At 35.2% G+C, this 17,667-nt stretch overlaps 1 protein-coding gene across 12 annotated transcripts in view; it reads left to right on the top strand.

Annotated features, from left to right (window-relative positions):
• The window catches only part of PIK3C2G (phosphatidylinositol-4-phosphate 3-kinase catalytic subunit type 2 gamma), a 369,692-nt gene extending 352,767 nt beyond the window's left edge, over positions 1-16,925 (top strand). For 9 of the 12 annotated variants that reach the window (XM_027129484.1, XM_027129485.1, XM_027129493.1 and 6 more), the window contains 2 exons: positions 8,461-8,586; positions 16,697-16,925. In XM_027129484.1, the coding sequence (XP_026985285.1) occupies positions 8,461-8,586; positions 16,697-16,849 (279 nt within the window). In that variant the 3' untranslated portion in view covers positions 16,850-16,925. Of the gene's footprint in view, positions 1-8,460; positions 8,587-14,594; positions 14,684-16,696 lie in introns of all 12 variants that reach the window. The other 3 variants (XR_003437791.1, XM_027129492.1, XM_027129490.1) reach the window with 2 other exon arrangements.
• The last annotated feature ends 742 nt before the right edge of the window (positions 16,926-17,667 follow it).

Genomic DNA, 17,667 nt, shown 5'->3' with positions numbered 1-17,667 from the left:
TATAGCCAAGGTGTGGAAGCAACCTAAGTGTCCATCAAAAGATGAATGAATAAAGAAAATGTTGTATAGACCCACAATGGAATATTATTCATCCATAAAAAGAAGAAAATCTTGTCATTAGTGACATCATGGATGTATGGACCTTAAGGGCATTATGCTTAGTGAAATAAGTCAGGCAGAGAAAGATAAATACCACTAGATTTCGCTTGTATGTGGAATCTAGACAAAATGAAACCAAGCTCATAGATACAGAGAACAGATTGGTGACGGCCAGAGGTCGGGGGAGGGGTGAAATGGGTAAAGGTGGTCAAAAAGTATAATCTATCAGTTGTAAAATACATAAGTCACGAGGATATAGTGTACAGCAGGCTGACTATAGTTAACAATACTGTGTTGTGTATTTGAAAGTTGGTGAGAGTAGTCTTAAAAGTACTCGCCATAAGAAAAACAATTTGGAACTCTGTGTGGTGATGGATGTAAACTAGACTTCATAGTCAAATCATTATGTTGTACACCTGAAACTAATATAATGTTATATTATGTTATTTTAATGTTCTATTAATTATATTAAAGTTAATTATAAACTTCATTTTAAAAGTACTAATGTACTTTTAAGGACTGAAATATAAAATATCTAATATTTAAAATCTTGCTTGAGGGACTCAGGAAAAGAATGGAGATGATGGGAGGAAGGGTTGGTGAACTGGAAGATAGATCAAGGGAAATGATCCAGTTTAAAGAACATGGAGAAAAAAGATTGGAAAAAAAGAATAGAATTTTAGGGGTCTGTGGGAAAATACCCAAAGATCTAACAGTAGGTCACATTTTTTTTTCTGGACTCCCAGGACAGAAGAAAGAGATTGGGGCAGAAAAATATTTGAAGAAATAATGGCCAAAAACTTCCAAAGTTTAGTGAAGGACATAAATTTATAAATTTAAGTACCTTAGTGAGTACCAAAAGGAAAAACTCAAAGAAAAGCATGCATTTATATATTGTTCTCAAACTGCTAAAAACCAAGGACAAAGAAAAACTACTGAAAGAGCTAGAGAAAAACACTTGGCATATAGGAGAACAATGAAACAATGTAGGCAAGAAAAATTGAAGCGAGAGACAGTGGAACATCATTAAAGTGTTGAAAGAAAAGAATTGTCAACTTAGAATTCTATAGCCAGGGAATATACCCTTCAGCAACAAAAGAAAAATACATATTCCAATGAAGGAAAGCAACAAGAATTTCATACCCTGGATTTGCAGAGTGAGTTTCCCCAAAGAAGAACCTGACATTCAGTCTATTGTTATCAACTTTGTTAGATATAGTTCATCCTTCCAGCCCCTCATTAACTCAGTCCTGATGATCTGTTCCAGCATATTGGCCATAACACTCAGATTATTAACACCTCTACATCATATATCTATATGTTTATTTAAATCATGATAAAACAGTTTAGTTGGACAGGATCAAGACAAATATCTGAGGTATATGGGTAAAAAACTCGTATTTTACCTCTAAATTACTAGTTTCTGCTTTTTGTAATCCATCTTTTTCCCATACTATCAAATTTAATATCATAAAGCTAATCTTCCAGTATTTCATCTGTTCTTCACAATTCCTCAGCCATCTCTAACAAAACATATTCTGTCTCTTTATCTGTACAGTTTTCTCAGCACTTGTGGATAGAGACTAAGGGTTAGGAAATTTGCAATCATTTAGAGTGGTTCAGTGCAATTGTAAAAAAAAAAAAAGAAAAAAGAAAAAAAATTTAATTACCAGTTAACTTACAAACAGTTCTTCAGTATTTGCTATTGAGTAGATTGTGAAAAATAAATGAGGTTTAATGCCTTACTTGTTACATGTTATTAAGAAATGGAAAAACTTTTCAAACAAAACACTTCAGTGGTATTCTGGAGCCATAATTAGAATTCTGGACTTTTAGAAGCAATTCAGTCCGTATGTATTGAGTCAGAAAAGGAATTCTATCTACTAGACTGTGACTTCTGTCTGGTTGTTAACTACATCAAGTTGAGGGTTAAAATTTAAATATATATATATATATATATATATATATATACATACATATACACACACACACATATATATATATATATATATATATATATATAAAAAACACCAGATGATGATGCCAAAGAGTTTATTTCTTTGAAAGCAGAAACTATTTTTATCACTTTTCTGTGTCCTCTCCCAGACCATCCAAAGTGCTAGATACATGGCAGTTTGATTTTTGAGTTTTTTTTTAAATTATTGGAAATCACCTATTGATGATAAAAGTCCTATTAAAGGCTTAAATTGGTGTGAAATGAAGCAGAAGACCATCCTAATTGAATTCATGAATACCTTAAATCGTCTCATTCTATACGAATTAACACACAGAAAGATTGGAAAGACCATTCCACCATTTCTTTAACTGAAGCATACAGCAAACCACGTATCAGAAGCACTTTTACTGTACTTCTGTACTTTTGTTGTACATTGTCATTTTATAAAAAGACCCTCTTCATGATGGCTAGCCTCAGTTTCAGAACTGAAATTTGGCAGGCACATAGATGAGGAAAATGCTTTTTTATTATGTTGTTTTGTTTCTGGCACAGACCTCAGGTTTTGATAGTCCCATCATATTTTAATCATTGTCGGTTGAGTTCTTCCAAAGCCTATATTATCCTATGATTGGAAACATTTAAGTTAAAAAAAACCTGATGGAAAATTCTCATAAATTATTCATCAAAAAGATAATAACCTATTAAATAAAATTAAACTTTGAATTAATCTACAGACATTTCCAAAGTGTCTGATATTTTTAAACCATGTACCTTCATCACGTTCCTGATAAAATTTGATCTAGAAGTGTTCTTAATTTGAATCTGACAGTTTCCTTTGCATTCTTTGTAGAGAGTCTGTATAGGGTAGTGGTTAAGAACATAGGCTTTATAGAAAAACCTCTTAAATAAAATAAAGACAATACTGGCTCAAGGATTATTTTAAGAGAGTGCTTTAAATAAGTTAAATATTCAGTAGGTGGTAGCTATTATTACTATGTATGTATGAAAAATAAATATATTTCTCATATACTCATATGAAAATACCAGAGAGTTGCTGGCATAGCCTACAATGTGGGATGGTTTTATTTACTTTACAAACAACTGCTTACTTTTTTTTCCTCAATTTTGATAAATTAACCATATTTTCACGATACTTTCATTCATTGATATAAAAAAAAAGTAACATTGAAAACCATTTGAAATGCTGTGTGCAATGTGAGGCAAGAAAGGAAGGCAGAAAACTGGTATATTTAATTATTAACAATATTATTTAGAAGTCAACATTGTGAATAAAGATTTACTAATATATAATACATAATACATAATGTTTATAACCTAAAATAATAACCTAGCTAAGAATCCCCTATATTTCATTCTTCAGTTAAGAAAGAAGTCTCTTCCACCAGTGAATGCTAAGAATATCCTAAGGCTTTTCAACTAGAGGGACCTCTTCAAACAAACAAACGAAAAAAAAAATTGATTTCTCAGATGTCATTAAAGTCATTTTGCTATCTGATAAATTTAAGAAATACAAAATAATTTTTAAAACTATAAATGCAGTAGTGTTTTTAAATTATAAAATTGTATTAACAAAAGCACCTACTGATATGTGAAAAAAAATAGTATAGTAGTAAACGTGTATGAGACATATTTATTTCCTCTGCAGGGAGTGCTTGGTGCTAATGTGGGTCCAGCTCCCTGCCTCCACACAAAGGTCCCCATAAGGCACTCATCCAGTTAAATTGAATGTACCTCTTTCTGTTTCTTCCATGTACTCCACAAAGCAGGACATGGAGGGGAAAACTTACAGGAGGTTGAGAGAGGGCATAGGAATGTAGCACAAAAATATGACTTTAGTTCACACTTCACTATATATTAAGCCCCCAAGAAATTGTCAGCTCATCATTAGCTCCTAGAAGGAGATTTAAATAACCCACTGTGCTTATTGTTAAGGAGATTTTTAATGAGTTAGTGGGAGAAGTCTGGAGAGGTGGAGAGGACTATCACAGAAGAGTAAACATGGTCTCAGGAAGAGGACAGCAATTACAGATCAAGTCTCCAGGTGGAAGAAATGGTGGCCAAGGATTCATTCCGAGAAGGAGTACAAGTTAATTATGTTACAAATTCAGTCTAGCTCCAGTTGGAGAAAAAAGGAGTAAGAAAATGTAGTAAGCATCTAGTTGTGTAACATGATCTGAGAGGTGAGATAAAGTCAAAGTTTTCGAAGTGGAGCATTAAGATATTGGATGTAACAAACAGAACTTAACACATATATTCCTGATGCAGTGATGTGCTTGAGAAGATCAGCTCTAGCAGAAAGATGCCTTCGAACAGCTTAAGAGTTCAGGGTAAACACCTAGGACAGACCTTGGAAACAGACCCCAAGATACATCTTTTTTACCCTGCAGTGGGCTTTTTATTGTTTGGTTACAATAAGAAACATTGCAATAGGTAAGAGAAATTACTTAAATCTTAGGAAGTTAGGAAGACTTCTGGTTTTTATATTGCATTATAAATAATGATTCAGCAAATACTTATGAAGTACTTTCAAAGAACTAGGCACTATGAATATATAGCTCATTTAATTAGTCATTTGATAACTGTTTATTGAGTATTCACTATATGCCAAGTACTGTGTTAGGGACAGGACTCCTATAAAAGAAAAGAATGCTGTAAGGAAGACATAGCTATGAAAAGAAAGAAACGAATAAGGTAAAGGAAAGCCCAATCTCAAGTGAGGATTTAAAAATTTTAATTGGAGATTCAGAAACATACTGAAAGCTTAGGAAGAAAGAAATGAGGGTGGGGTTAAGGTAGTAGGGTACAGTAACCAATGGAGCAAAACCCAAAGCAAACATGGGGGGAGGGGAAGTATGGAACAAGACATGGATTTTCCTTTTAAATAATTTCTTATCTCATAAGGAAGCTGACAAATATATAAAACCATTTTTAAACATAGAAAATGATAAGCATTTTAACAGGAAATCTAGAATATATAAAATTCTGAGTTAGTCTGAGAAAAAAAAGTCAAATTTGGATGACTTCACATCATCTGAGCACAGTAAAAATATTAGCCAGAATTCTAAAAAAAGTGGTAGTGCTGCCTGACTTCAATCCACCGTGAATAAAAACATCCTCTGGGTGACACTAGGAAACTTCTCATTGTTTGAGCCTCAGACTAAGAACTCTGTAACCCCAAGCCTTATGACTCTTCAAGTCAAAGTGTTAAATCCTTGTGAAGGTCTAAAACACAACCAGAGTAAAATTTCTGGGGTAAGATGGACAAGTAGGAGCTATTTAATCATTTTAAAATAAAATTTAATTCACATAAACATAAGGGCAAACAGTAAAATGAGAAGTGTTGATGAAAAGACACCTAGTGATCTCTTTAATAAATTAGATGAGATCTTTAAGGAGCAGGATACAGTGCCAGTAAGAAGAGGAAAAAGAAAAAGTGTTGATAAGACAGCTGCTATAGGGGGAGAAAGGAAAGAAAGAAATCCATGTCTGCACTTAACAGCCGCGGAGGACAGACTAAGTGTGCTGCTCAGATCGAATGCATCCCTGACTTAAATTGTTCTATTATTCTGAAAACAACAGGATATTCAAGGATCTTGTCGGACACTAATTGGAAACAGAAGCCCAAACCTTTAATTGCTAAATGCTTGGTGAAGGCTGGTATACAAAATACTTTTTCCCTTCTGTGATTGGGAGTTTATTCCTCAGTGGACTGCTTGAGTGTTTTGAGAAGGAAAGTGACAGGATCAAAGCAGCTTTACAGGAAGGCTAAATGCAACAGTGATATACAGGATGAATGAAGGAATGAAGTGGGAAGACCGGAGCATAAAAAAGTGATTAAAATCCAATTATAAGTTAGGAAATAAAGATCTGTGGTGACAGATGAACTAGGGCAAAAAGGGAGGATACTGATCTTGGTACATACTTGGATTTGAAAATCAATGACAAGGGAGACACTGGAGAAATGAAATTGTATCATTTAATGCAATTTTAACAAGTTGAAAAAATCTGTTTTGGAGTGGTGAGGAAAGATAGAAGATAGATTTTGGTTAGAGTATAAGGTACTTGTAACACTCTACAGGTCACTAGGCTGAGATCCTAAGGATGAATTACAGATTCTTATTTGGGAGTCATCAGTGGTTCTCAACTGGGGTCAGTTTTGCTCCCCAGGGGACATTTAGCAATGGCTGGGGACATTTCTGGTGTCACAGCTGGGAGGATGGTGCTATTGCAGTCTGGTAGGTGGAGGTCAGTAATGCTGTTAAACATCCTCAATGCACAGAACAGCCCCTACAACAAAGAATCATTTGGCCCCAAATGCCACTAGTGCCAAGACTGAGAATCCCTGCTCATAAATGTCATAGTATATTAGGCATATCTTGTCCAATCAATGCATGTAGTGTATTCTTGTTCAATTTATAGAAAATAAAAATAGTAATAAGCATTTATTGAATCTTACTCTATTTCAGGCACTATACTCACATTACATGGTTTATTTAATTTTTTGAATGCTTTGAGACAGATATCACCTTTATCCTCATTTAACAGGTTAGGAAACTGATCCACAGAAAAGTTATCTACCAAAAGCCACATAGTTGGGAAATTTGGAGGCCCAGACTGCAACCAAAAAGTCCTTTTCCAGAACCATGATTCTAACCACTAAGATGAAACATACAATGATTATAGGTATGGTATCCTCAAGCCCAGTGCCCAATGGTAGAAAAGAGAGAGAATTACACAGAGCAAAAACACTTTTCTCCCTTCATTTTTCTCACACACACACACAAATCAACTCTCAAATATTAATAGCAATGTTTTTTTTCTGTATCACAGAAAATTCCATTGTGCCATTGATACATTTCAGAGCTCCTCCTGGGGGAGGGTTTCATGTGGGACAGGGATACCTTGAGCACCATCTAAAGCAGCAGGTTTGACAGTCTTAGCGTTTTGACATGTGGGTGTGGCCAGATGTATTTTATCTAATTTGCGAATAATAATAAAGAGCCAGACTTTCCTAATGACATAATTTTTACCATGTAAATTAGAACGGAATAAAAGTCCTATAATAATATATGTCACGTTTTCTTACTTTCCAATATGCTTTTCTGAATGCCAAAGAGAGATATAAAATTAAAGCTAACGACATTGGGGGTGTCACTGGATGTTTACATGTGAATGGCGCTGTTATTCAGAATATAAAAATATTTGTTGGAATTACTGATTTAATAGTTAGAATGTATTCACCAAGAGAACCATTTAATTCCTCAATTGTGACTTTCAAATCATCCACTTAAATATAAATTACACAAGCATTTCTCATTTTATCAAACTAGATATGCACAGTTTTTTAGTACAATTTGTTCTCCATTTGGTCACAAAGCTAGAACCCATTTCTCTGAAGTACAGTGGTTTCCAAATTTTTAAAACAGTGTACTCATTCTTCAAATTTATTAAGAAATAAAAATATCCATAAGAAAAAAGTTGAAGAGAGACATTCTGAAACCATGATAGGGGAGCAGGGGTGTTAGGATAAACTAGAGAGAGGGGGTCCAGAGATCTACTCATTTGGCATCATTGATCTACCCATCAGGCAGCAACTTAGGCAACTTTGGGAGCCCCACAGAACACAACTGTAAAAGGATTATCCAATATATTTTAGGATAATTTAGATAATAAAATTATTATAACTCTAAAGTCTTATAAGTATATTAAACTTGTAGGTCTAATTGATATTTTTCTGTTTGAAAATGTGATATTATATAATATGCATTTACATGTCATTAAATGCTACATCTCATGTGCTAAACTTGAATTATTTATTTTCAAGTGGTGTACAGTCTCCTGAGGCACTCAGTTTCTGTCTCTGCCTGTGGGTTATATTCATCTCTTGACCATTTCTGTCAAAAATGCAAATTTAGCTAGTGGGAACATGCTATAAAGCACAGGAAGCTTAGCTCAGTGCTATGTGATGACCTAGATGGGTGGGAGGGAGGTCCAAGAGAGAGGGGATATATATATACGTATAGCTGATTCACTTCATTGTACAGCAGAAACTAACACAACATTGTAAAGCAACTATACTCCAATAAAAAAATGCAAATTTAGTTTTTACTATAAAAAGCTAGAGCCAATTACATTTAATGGACTTTTAAATGTAGTTCTCTGACACAACACTTAATTTAAGATGGACAGTTTTACTCTTTTAAACTGTATTTTGAGATTATTTTTGAGCAATGATGTATTTCTTTTGATTGTTCTCTTATTTTCTGATAAACAGTGACTGTAATAAATCTTGATCCTGCCTTTGGTCTAGATATTTAGTAGCTGTGTACTTGTTTTCTATAATAGTGATGCACATTAATATTTACAACCGTTTTCCTTTGCAGCATCTCCCAGATGGCTCCACGCCCAGTGCACATGTTGAATTTTATCTTTTATCATATCCCAGTGCAGTTCGGAGGAGGAAAACAAAATCTGTTCCAAAATGTACCGACCCCACTTACAATGAAATTGTAAGTATGAGTCAACTCTTGTCCAGTCGTTTTGTATTTTTCTTACCATTTTTCAGTTTAACCAAATATGGAAAATTTCCAGTAATTGGCAGCATTATTCCATAAAGAGAAGTCATTTCCCAAAATAGCCACTGTCTGCTGATCACAGTTCTTGATGCTATAGGAACTGGAAAATACAGATACTGCTTTCAAAGTGCTTATGAACCAAGTTTCAAATTGTGGCTAGCCTCCAGCGAGAGCCCAAGACTTTACAGCATTTGTTCCACCTACTAACATTATCCCTGACTCTACCTTATTTTCTCTAACAAGTTTTTCTTTACCTGGTTTTCCTTACCTAATAACTTTATCATAGTCTAACCTGTGTATAGTAATAAACTTTATAAAATCTCTTTTGAAAAACTGAAAAATATAAAGAAGTACAAATTATATTGAAGTAATTTATATTATATATAGCTCTCTAATTCATTTGTAGTATATGATTTGAACATCTGATCCCCTAATTCTTTCTAAGGCAAACCCTACATTTATTCTCTTGATTCCATCCTTTCCCATCTCCTCTGTACCTTGCTCACTTAATTATTTGCTCACCTTTTCTTAAGGCTGTCTCATCCACTGGATCCTCAACTCAGAAATCTTAAAAAAACAAAACAAACTCTTCAAGTCAGCCTTTCTAAAGCATCCAAATTTTCTTTCCCTCGCTATCACCTCCAAACTTTTGCAAAATTAACACATTTCCTGCTCTCAGTTCATCACTTCCTTCTCACCCTTTAATCCTTTGCAATGTGGATTCTGACCTTGACTGATGCTGTTTTATTCAAATGGCATCAAAAGACTCCTAATTGCTCAATCCAATGAGCCATCAGGCTCTCCTCTCCAGAACAGTTAGACGGCAGCACTGTTAACTGCTTCCTCTTTCTTTACACCTCCGTTTTGCTTCTTAAGTTCTACCTTTTCTCTTTTTTTAATCAACATAATTTTTATTGGAGTATAGTTGCTTTACAGTGTTGTGTTAGTTTCTGCTGTACAGCAAAGTGAATCAGCTATAGGTATTACATATATACCCTATTTTTTGGATTTCCTTCCCATTTAGGTCACCACAGAGCACTGAGTAGAGTTCCCTGAGTTATACAGTAGGTTCTCATTAGTTATCTATTTTATACATAGTAGTGTATACATGTCAGTCCCAGTCTTCCAGTTCACCCACCTGTCCTTACCCCCCTTGGTGTCCATGTGTTTGTTCTCTACATCAGTGTCTCTATTTCTGCGTTACAAATAAGTTCATCTGTACCATTTTTCTAGATTCCACATATAAGCCATATTATACAGTATTTGTTTTTCTCTTTCGGACTTATTCATTGAGTTCTACCTTTTCTTAATTCCCTTCTGTCTTCTCTAACCACTCTCTCATTTTCCTTCATTGCCATTCTTCCTCTGAAAATATTTATTTGCTGGAGTTCCATGACCTACCCTCATCTCTTGATATATACACTCAGAAGTATCTTATGTATCTACAGATTTTCATTTATCACTTGTAGGTTGCATCTGAATTTATTCCTCAAGCCCTGGCTTCTCTCCCAAGCTTTAAACCTGTACTTCTACCTGATTATTAAAGAGCCCCTTTAGGATGCCTCCTACGCACTTTTAAATCAGGCTTTCCTCCTCTGTTTGCCATCTCCTCGGAAGAAACTTTCTAATGACGTCACCCTCTCCCTCACTCCCAAGTCCAGTTAATCCCCAGGTTTTGTCAGTTCTACTTGTGCAGCCACCTGCCTCTTCAATCCATCTTCTCCTCTGGGTCCCATCGCTACTTCTTTGTTTGAAGGCCTTGCAACTTTGGCTAATGTAAGAGCCTCCTATCAGCCTCCTATCTTGTGTTTTTCAATTAAATCATTCAAATTTCTATCTAAGGTGTCAAAAACTACTCATATTATTCTCCTACCTTTTTTCAAATGTTCCTTATTGCCTACTGAATAATATCCAAAATCCCAAGTGTGGCATTCACAGCCTTTCAAATTTGACTCAGTAATTTTCCTGAGCTGTCTCTGGAGCAATATCATCCTTATATACTTTTTCAAAAAATTTTTGTTTTGAGGTAATTGTAGATTCACAAGCAGTTGGAAGAAATAATATACAGAGAATTCAAATACCTTTCAACCACTTTCCTGCAATGGTAACACTTTGCCTGACTACTGACAATATCACTACCAGGAAATTGACATTGATACGATCCACTGTCCCTATTCCGATTTCTCCAGCTTTACATGTGTTCTTATGTATATGTGTGCATGTTTAGTTCTGTGCATTTATATCACACGTGTAGGTTTGTGTGATCATCCCCACAGTCAAGGTACAGAACATTACATCACGGTGATTCCTGGTGCTACCCTGTTATAGCTGCAGACACTCTTCTCCCTCTAACGCCCCATCCCCAAACCCTGGCAACTATTAATCTATTCTCTATCTCTATAACTTTGTCATTTCAAATGTTATGTAAATGGAATCATACAGTTTGTTACATTTTCACTTACCATAGTTCCCTAGAGATCCATCGAAGTAGCTGCATGTATCAATAGTTTGTTCATTTTCACTGCTAAGTAGTAGTCATGGCATGGAGATATGACAGTTTCTTTAACTGTTTACCAATTAAAGGACATCTGGGTTATTTCTGGCTTGGGGCTATTGCACACAAAGCTGCTGTGCTGGCTTCCCTGGTGGCGCAGTGGTTGAGAGTCTGCCTGCCGATGCAGGGGACACGGGTTCGTGCCCCGGTCCGGGAAGATCCCACATGCTGTGGAGCGACTGGGCCCGTAAGCCATGGCCACTGAGCCTGCGTGTCCGGAGCCTGTGCTCCACGACGGGAGAGGCCACAGCAGTGAGAGGCCCATGTACCGCAAAAAAAAAAAAAAAAAAAAAGCTGCTGTGCACATTGATATATAGGTTTTTGTGTAAACATAAGTTGTAATTTCTCTAAGCAAATGCTCAAGATGTAATTACTAGGGTATATGATAATGCTGTACCTAGTTTTTCAAGAGACTGTCAAACTCCTTTTCTATACCATTTTACACTCCCACCAGCAATGTTTGTGCCAATTTCTCTACATCTTTGCCAGCATTTAGGGTTATCACTGTATTTAATTTTAGTTCTTTTGAAAGGTATAGAGTGATAGCTCATCGTGGTTTTAATTTGCATTTATCTAGTAGCTAATGATGCTGAATTGTTTTCATGTGCTTATTTACCATCTGCATACCCTCTTTCATGAAATGTCTCTTCATGCCTTTGTTCATTTTCTAATTAGATAGTTTGCATTTTTACTCATTTTTACTGTTGGCTTTTGAGATTCTTTATATACTATGGATAACGGTCCTTTGTCAGATGTGTGGTTTGCAAATATTTTCTCCCAGTCTGTAGTCTGACTTTTCCTCCTTTTCTCACGGTTTTTCATAGAGTAAAAATTTTCAATTTTGATGAAACCCAGTTTATCAATTTTTTTTTTCTTTTGTAGACTGCATATTTGGTGGCAAGTCTAAGAACTCTTCACCTAGTACTAAGTTCTAAAGATTTTCTCCTATATTTTTTCTAAATGTTTTATAGTTTTATATTTTACATCTAAGTCCATTATTCATTTTTAGTTGATTTTTGAAGGAAGTGTGAGGTTTAGGTTGAGGTTCACTTTTTTTGCCTATGAATGCCAGTTATTTCAGCACCATTTATTGAAAAAGCAGTTCTTCCTATGTTAAATGTCTTTTACACCTTTGACAAAAATAAGGAACGTTTGTTTGCTCATGCCCTTCCACTGCCCCATACTTAGTCATATTCTCAAGTCACATCAGACAGCTTGTCACTCCCTGAATAATCCCTGTGACCTCTGTGATAGAGCTCATGTAGCTGTTCACCCTCCTGCCCTTCTCTGCCAACTTTGAGATTTACCTCAAATATGGACTCTGTGAACCAGTCTCTCTTCCCTGTCTCTTAACGCCACATTTACCATCTCTTATTTATTCCTACACAGACTTTTTTCTTCTAGTGCATTGAAAACTTCTTGAGGACAAGGAAAATGTCTTAGCTTTCTCAGTATCTTTGAAACTTAGCTGCTTCTAAAAAGATTTGTGGGATTAAATATTTGGGATAGTTTTATAAATGACACTTTATGTGTACGTGTATAAAATGTAAAACTATCAAAACATTTATTTATATTCAAATAATAGATACTTTAGTAAGGAAATATATTTTGACATTTTATTATTTATTTGTCATGATGTCAACAGCTAGAGGTATATACCTCCCAACTATATATCCCTAGTTTCCATACGTTCTGGGCATAAGACCCCCCTACATCAATATCAAGAAACTTCTCAGACTGCATGCTGTACTTCAGCATTTGTATCTAAGGAAACACATAATGATGAAAAGCCACTAACAATCCAGGAGTTTAAATAAATTTGTGTTTTATTTATCTCAAGCTATATGTACTATAAAAACCGGTAGTAAATGCACATGTGTGGAGATTATTTTATGATGCTTGCTGTGTCCATAAATTGTCTCACGGCTTGCAATAATTCTGAGTCCTCACACATTCATGGCCCATTGATTAGAAATCAATGCAATACTTTTCTCCATCAGCACATACTTGTAGCTTGGACACACAGTGTTTATACACTGAACACATTTAAAATTGTTTCGAAAACAATAGTTCAGGGCTCCCCTGGTGGCGCAGTGGTTGAGAGTCCACCTGCCGTTGCCGGGGACACAGGTTCGTGCCCCGGTCTGGGAAGATCCCACATGCCGCGCCACCAGGGAAGACCGAACCATTATTTTTTTAATGATTCATTAGAAATACAGATTCTATTTTAAAACAGAATTATATTGTTATAGTCAATGTATATTGTACACTGTATTCCTTTCTTTTTTTCTATTGAAGTATAGCCAGTTTACAATGTTCTGCGAATCTCTGCTGTACAGCAGTGACTCAGTTATACACATGTAGACATTCTTTTTTTTTATATTCTTTTCCATTATGGTTTATCACATGATATTGAATATAGTCCCCTGTTCTATACAGTAGGACCTTATTGTTTATCCATTCTATATATAATAGTTTACATTGTATTCCTTTCTTAGATATTATCCTACTTAATTAAATTACCCTAAACAGTGTTTTTCTACTTGATGTGACAATTTCAGACCTACAAATTCAATGTTTGTCAGAAGGCAATGAAGACTTGACACATGCCTATGGGTAAAAAGTATTATAAAGTGAAATTAAAAGAGCTGTGCATTTTTGGTTCTGTTTATGTTAAGGCAGAATACATATTAAATCATTTGGTGAAAAGACTCAAAGAATATAATCATCTGTGTACTTCTCTAGCATTACCCACTAATTATTCATTGCATTGGAAGAAAAAGGCACTTATTTTTTTTAAACAACATTATGGATGCAGTAAAGCAATTAGAACAGATATATATATATCTTCTATAATGTACAATGATTACATGTTTATAAAACCTCGGTTACTTTCAGGAAAATAGCTTTTGCATAATGAAGCACAGGGGAAAAAAATCCATAAAGCAATATAAACTTAGGAGTTCAAATGTTTGTATTTTAACCAGGAAGGCAATTAATTCCTGTCATTTATTAAAGAATTTCAGCTTTTTAAATACCTGGGAGACTCAGTATTGTGTACAACTGTTATCTCCAGTCAGGGAAGGCAAAATACCAAGAAACAGCTGTTCTTTTTGTGTGTATTTGATGGACCTTTTTCAGCTGTAATTCATTAGTGTTTACTGTGTATCAGGCTTTGTAATAAGGCTTATATTCATTATCTCAGTTATTCTTTCTCACAATGCCAGAAGGTAAATATTATCACCATATTCGAATGAGAAAACACATTCAGATGGCCCCCAACTTAGGATGGCTCAACCTGAAACTTTTTTTACTTTACGATGGTGCAAAAGAGATATACATTCAGTAGAAACCATACTTCAAGTTTTGAATTTTGCTCTTTTCCCAGGCAGGATACTCTTTCCTGATGCTGAGCCACAGCTCCCAGTCAGCCATGCAATCACAAGAGTAAACAGCCAATATGCTTACAACCATTTGGTACCCAGACAACCATTCTGTTTTTCACTTTCAGTACAGTATTCAATAAATTACATGAGACATTCGGAGCACGTTTAAGGTAGTTAGGCTAAGCTATGATGTTTGGTGGGTTAGGTATATTAAATGCATTTTCGGCTACAGTATTTTCAATTTACCATAGGTTTATCAGGATGTAACCCCACTGTAAATGGAGGAAGAACTGGAGTTGACAACAGATTTATATAAATATGAATCACTGATACTGATATGTTTCTAACAAAGTTACATCTTTAGCACTAATTTATATGATTCACAGAGTTCTTAAACCAGACTTTTCCAAAGGCCTAATGCTTAGAATTATTCCATTTTTCTTCACACACACTAACACTTCGAGGGCCCTTTCGTCTACTTTCTCTGTAAAATAGGAGATAAGTTCATCTGCTGAACGTGTTGTGGGGAGGAAAATGGAGGATAATTTAGACAGTTCAAAATAACCACTGTAGAGAAAAGGAAAGGAACTTACTCTGAAGTCCTGGGAAGATAAGCGTTCAGGAGACAAGAGTGGTTCACGGAGTCCACGCTGAGCATCCCTTTGCGATGAAAGATGAATTACATTGGTAGGCTTCTGAAATTTTTAAGGCAGACCTTAAAATCCTTTACTATCCAGAGGAACTCAATAAATTAAATGGAATAATTTGAATAAGCTTCCCTAGAAATTTAAAAGGTAATCTCCTGTCTGGAACGGGAGCAGGATTCTGGAAGAGTCGGTAGCCAGGAGATGTCACACGAAGCAGGGTAGACTGGATTAGCATATTATATTGTATCTCATTCCCTTGATTGAATTATTATTTACTTGATAAGTAAATCATTGTTCTGAGCAGCTAACAGATAGATTGATATTGAATGGAATTTCATTGATAAATTGATGGGTTCATAAACGGTAGGCAAATGCAGTACGATGGGCTAGAAATTGCATCCATACACACTGAGCAGGCCTTGCAGTGGAGTCCAAGGCCTTTCCTCTCAATTTGTTTCCTCTGATTCTGTTTTGCATACATAGAGAACACTTCTGTCTATCTTGTAGTTTAGCTGTAAAAAGCAAGCATGTTTGTATCATCATATGAAACTCCTCCAAATGTGTTATAAGGAGTTTCCTTGGCAACCATGTTGGATCTATACACAGCTCTCCCCTCCTTTGATGTATACCTAATTTCTTGATAGTACTACACTTTTAAAGCTTCTTTACCACTGCAGGCACCCAGTGGTAATGCCTGTGACTTATTTCTTGGATGTTATAAAACACAGTTGAACACCTCTCTTTTTTAAAAATAGTTACATGACTAGTAAGTGAAAAAGAGAAAAACACAAAACTATACACACAACATAATTACAGCTCAGATTCTTAAAAAGTAATTATATATAGAAAACAAAAAACACATCAAAATGATTATCTCCTAATGGTAGAAATAGAAATTTTTCCTTTCTTTTTTATTCTTTTTTTGTTTCATCCCCGTATTTTATTTAATGAGCATATATTTTCATAACTAAAAATTAAACAATTTTAAATAAAGTAACCATAGAGCGACTGCTTCACATGTAGAAGGAAATACTGTACTACATTAAATTAACACACGGAAATCATGGAGATTGGTCTGCTTTCCTCATTAGCCTTCAACAAAGAAAGACAGTGTTCAAGGTCCCATGTTGCACAACAAATCCAAGGACAGTTGAAAGGTGACAGGTATTTAAATTTATTCCTAGAGAATGATTTACAGTCTTATTAAATTTGGGATAGACAATTTTTAATGCAATCAGAGTAAATTCTAAGCTTCTTAGAGAAATATTCTGTCGTTAAACTCCTTTATGTTAGCAGAACCTTTAGCTCTTCAGAATTAGAGTTAGAAATGAAAGATTCTAACATTAACGTATCCATTCCAAGGTACAAGATATCAGTGTGCAAATATTTTTGTTAAAAGCAGTATTTTTTAAAAGATGCATTTAAGCGTATCTGATTTTTATTCTCTCCCTTTTTAGGTAGTATATGATGAAGTCACAGAGCTCCAAGGACATGTCTTAATGCTTATTGTAAAGAGCAAAACCACCTTTGTAGGAGCAATTAATATCCAACTCTGTAGTGTCCCACTCAAGGAAGAAAAATGGTATCCACTAGGAAACAGTATAATTTAAGCATTGCTATGAACATACGCATTCATTACTCGTATTTCTTTCACTTCGGGGCCTCTCTAGCACAAGATCAGGACATTTTTGTTATCAAAGATAGCATGGTGGGGAACTTCCTGGCGGCGCAGTGGTTAAGAATCCACCTGCCAATGCAGGGGACACGGGTTTGATCCATGGTCCGGGAAGATCCCACATGCCGCGGAGCAACTAAACCCATGCGCCACAGTTACTGAAGCCCGCGCGTCTGGAGCCTGTGCTCCGCAAAGAGAAGCCACCGCAATGAGAAACCCACACACTGCGACGAAGAGTAGCCTCCGCTTGCAGCAACTAGAGAAAGCCCTCTCGCAGCAACAAAGACCCAGCGCAGCCAAAAATAAATAAATTTAAAAAAAAAAAAGGTAGCATGATGGTGTACTAAGGACACAAAGAAAATAAATCAGAATCAGTCTTTTATAGTTAGTTATTCTCTACCTGTGTTTCATTGTTTTCTTAGAACCTTTTTTCCAATTGATTGTGTAAAATTCAATGTATAAAATAAAAAAAGGACATTTAATGGGTCTTTTAAATCAAACATGTGTTCATGTTTTATGTGCCTACAGTTAAAAGCAATACTTTAAATGTATTTTCCAAAAAAAGACAAGCAAATAAATAAATCTTATCAATTACTTCAACACCTAAGTATATCTGTAACAAATTTTTAAAATTTGAATTAAATACATATACCTACATATCCACTTATAATCTTATTTATTGAGGGGATTAGTAAGCTCTAGAAGAATGCTGTATTAATTTCTGTCAGAAGAAACAAACATAAATGCCTGAAA

This window comes from Aethalodelphis obliquidens, unplaced genomic scaffold (assembly GCF_003676395.1).
Source record: "Aethalodelphis obliquidens isolate GAN/ISIS:26980383/991018 unplaced genomic scaffold, ASM367639v1 scaffold36, whole genome shotgun sequence".
NCBI lineage: Eukaryota > Metazoa > Chordata > Mammalia > Artiodactyla > Delphinidae > Aethalodelphis > Aethalodelphis obliquidens.
The sequence above is the reverse complement of the archived record's forward strand: the minus strand, read 5'-3'. Positions and strand labels throughout refer to the sequence as shown.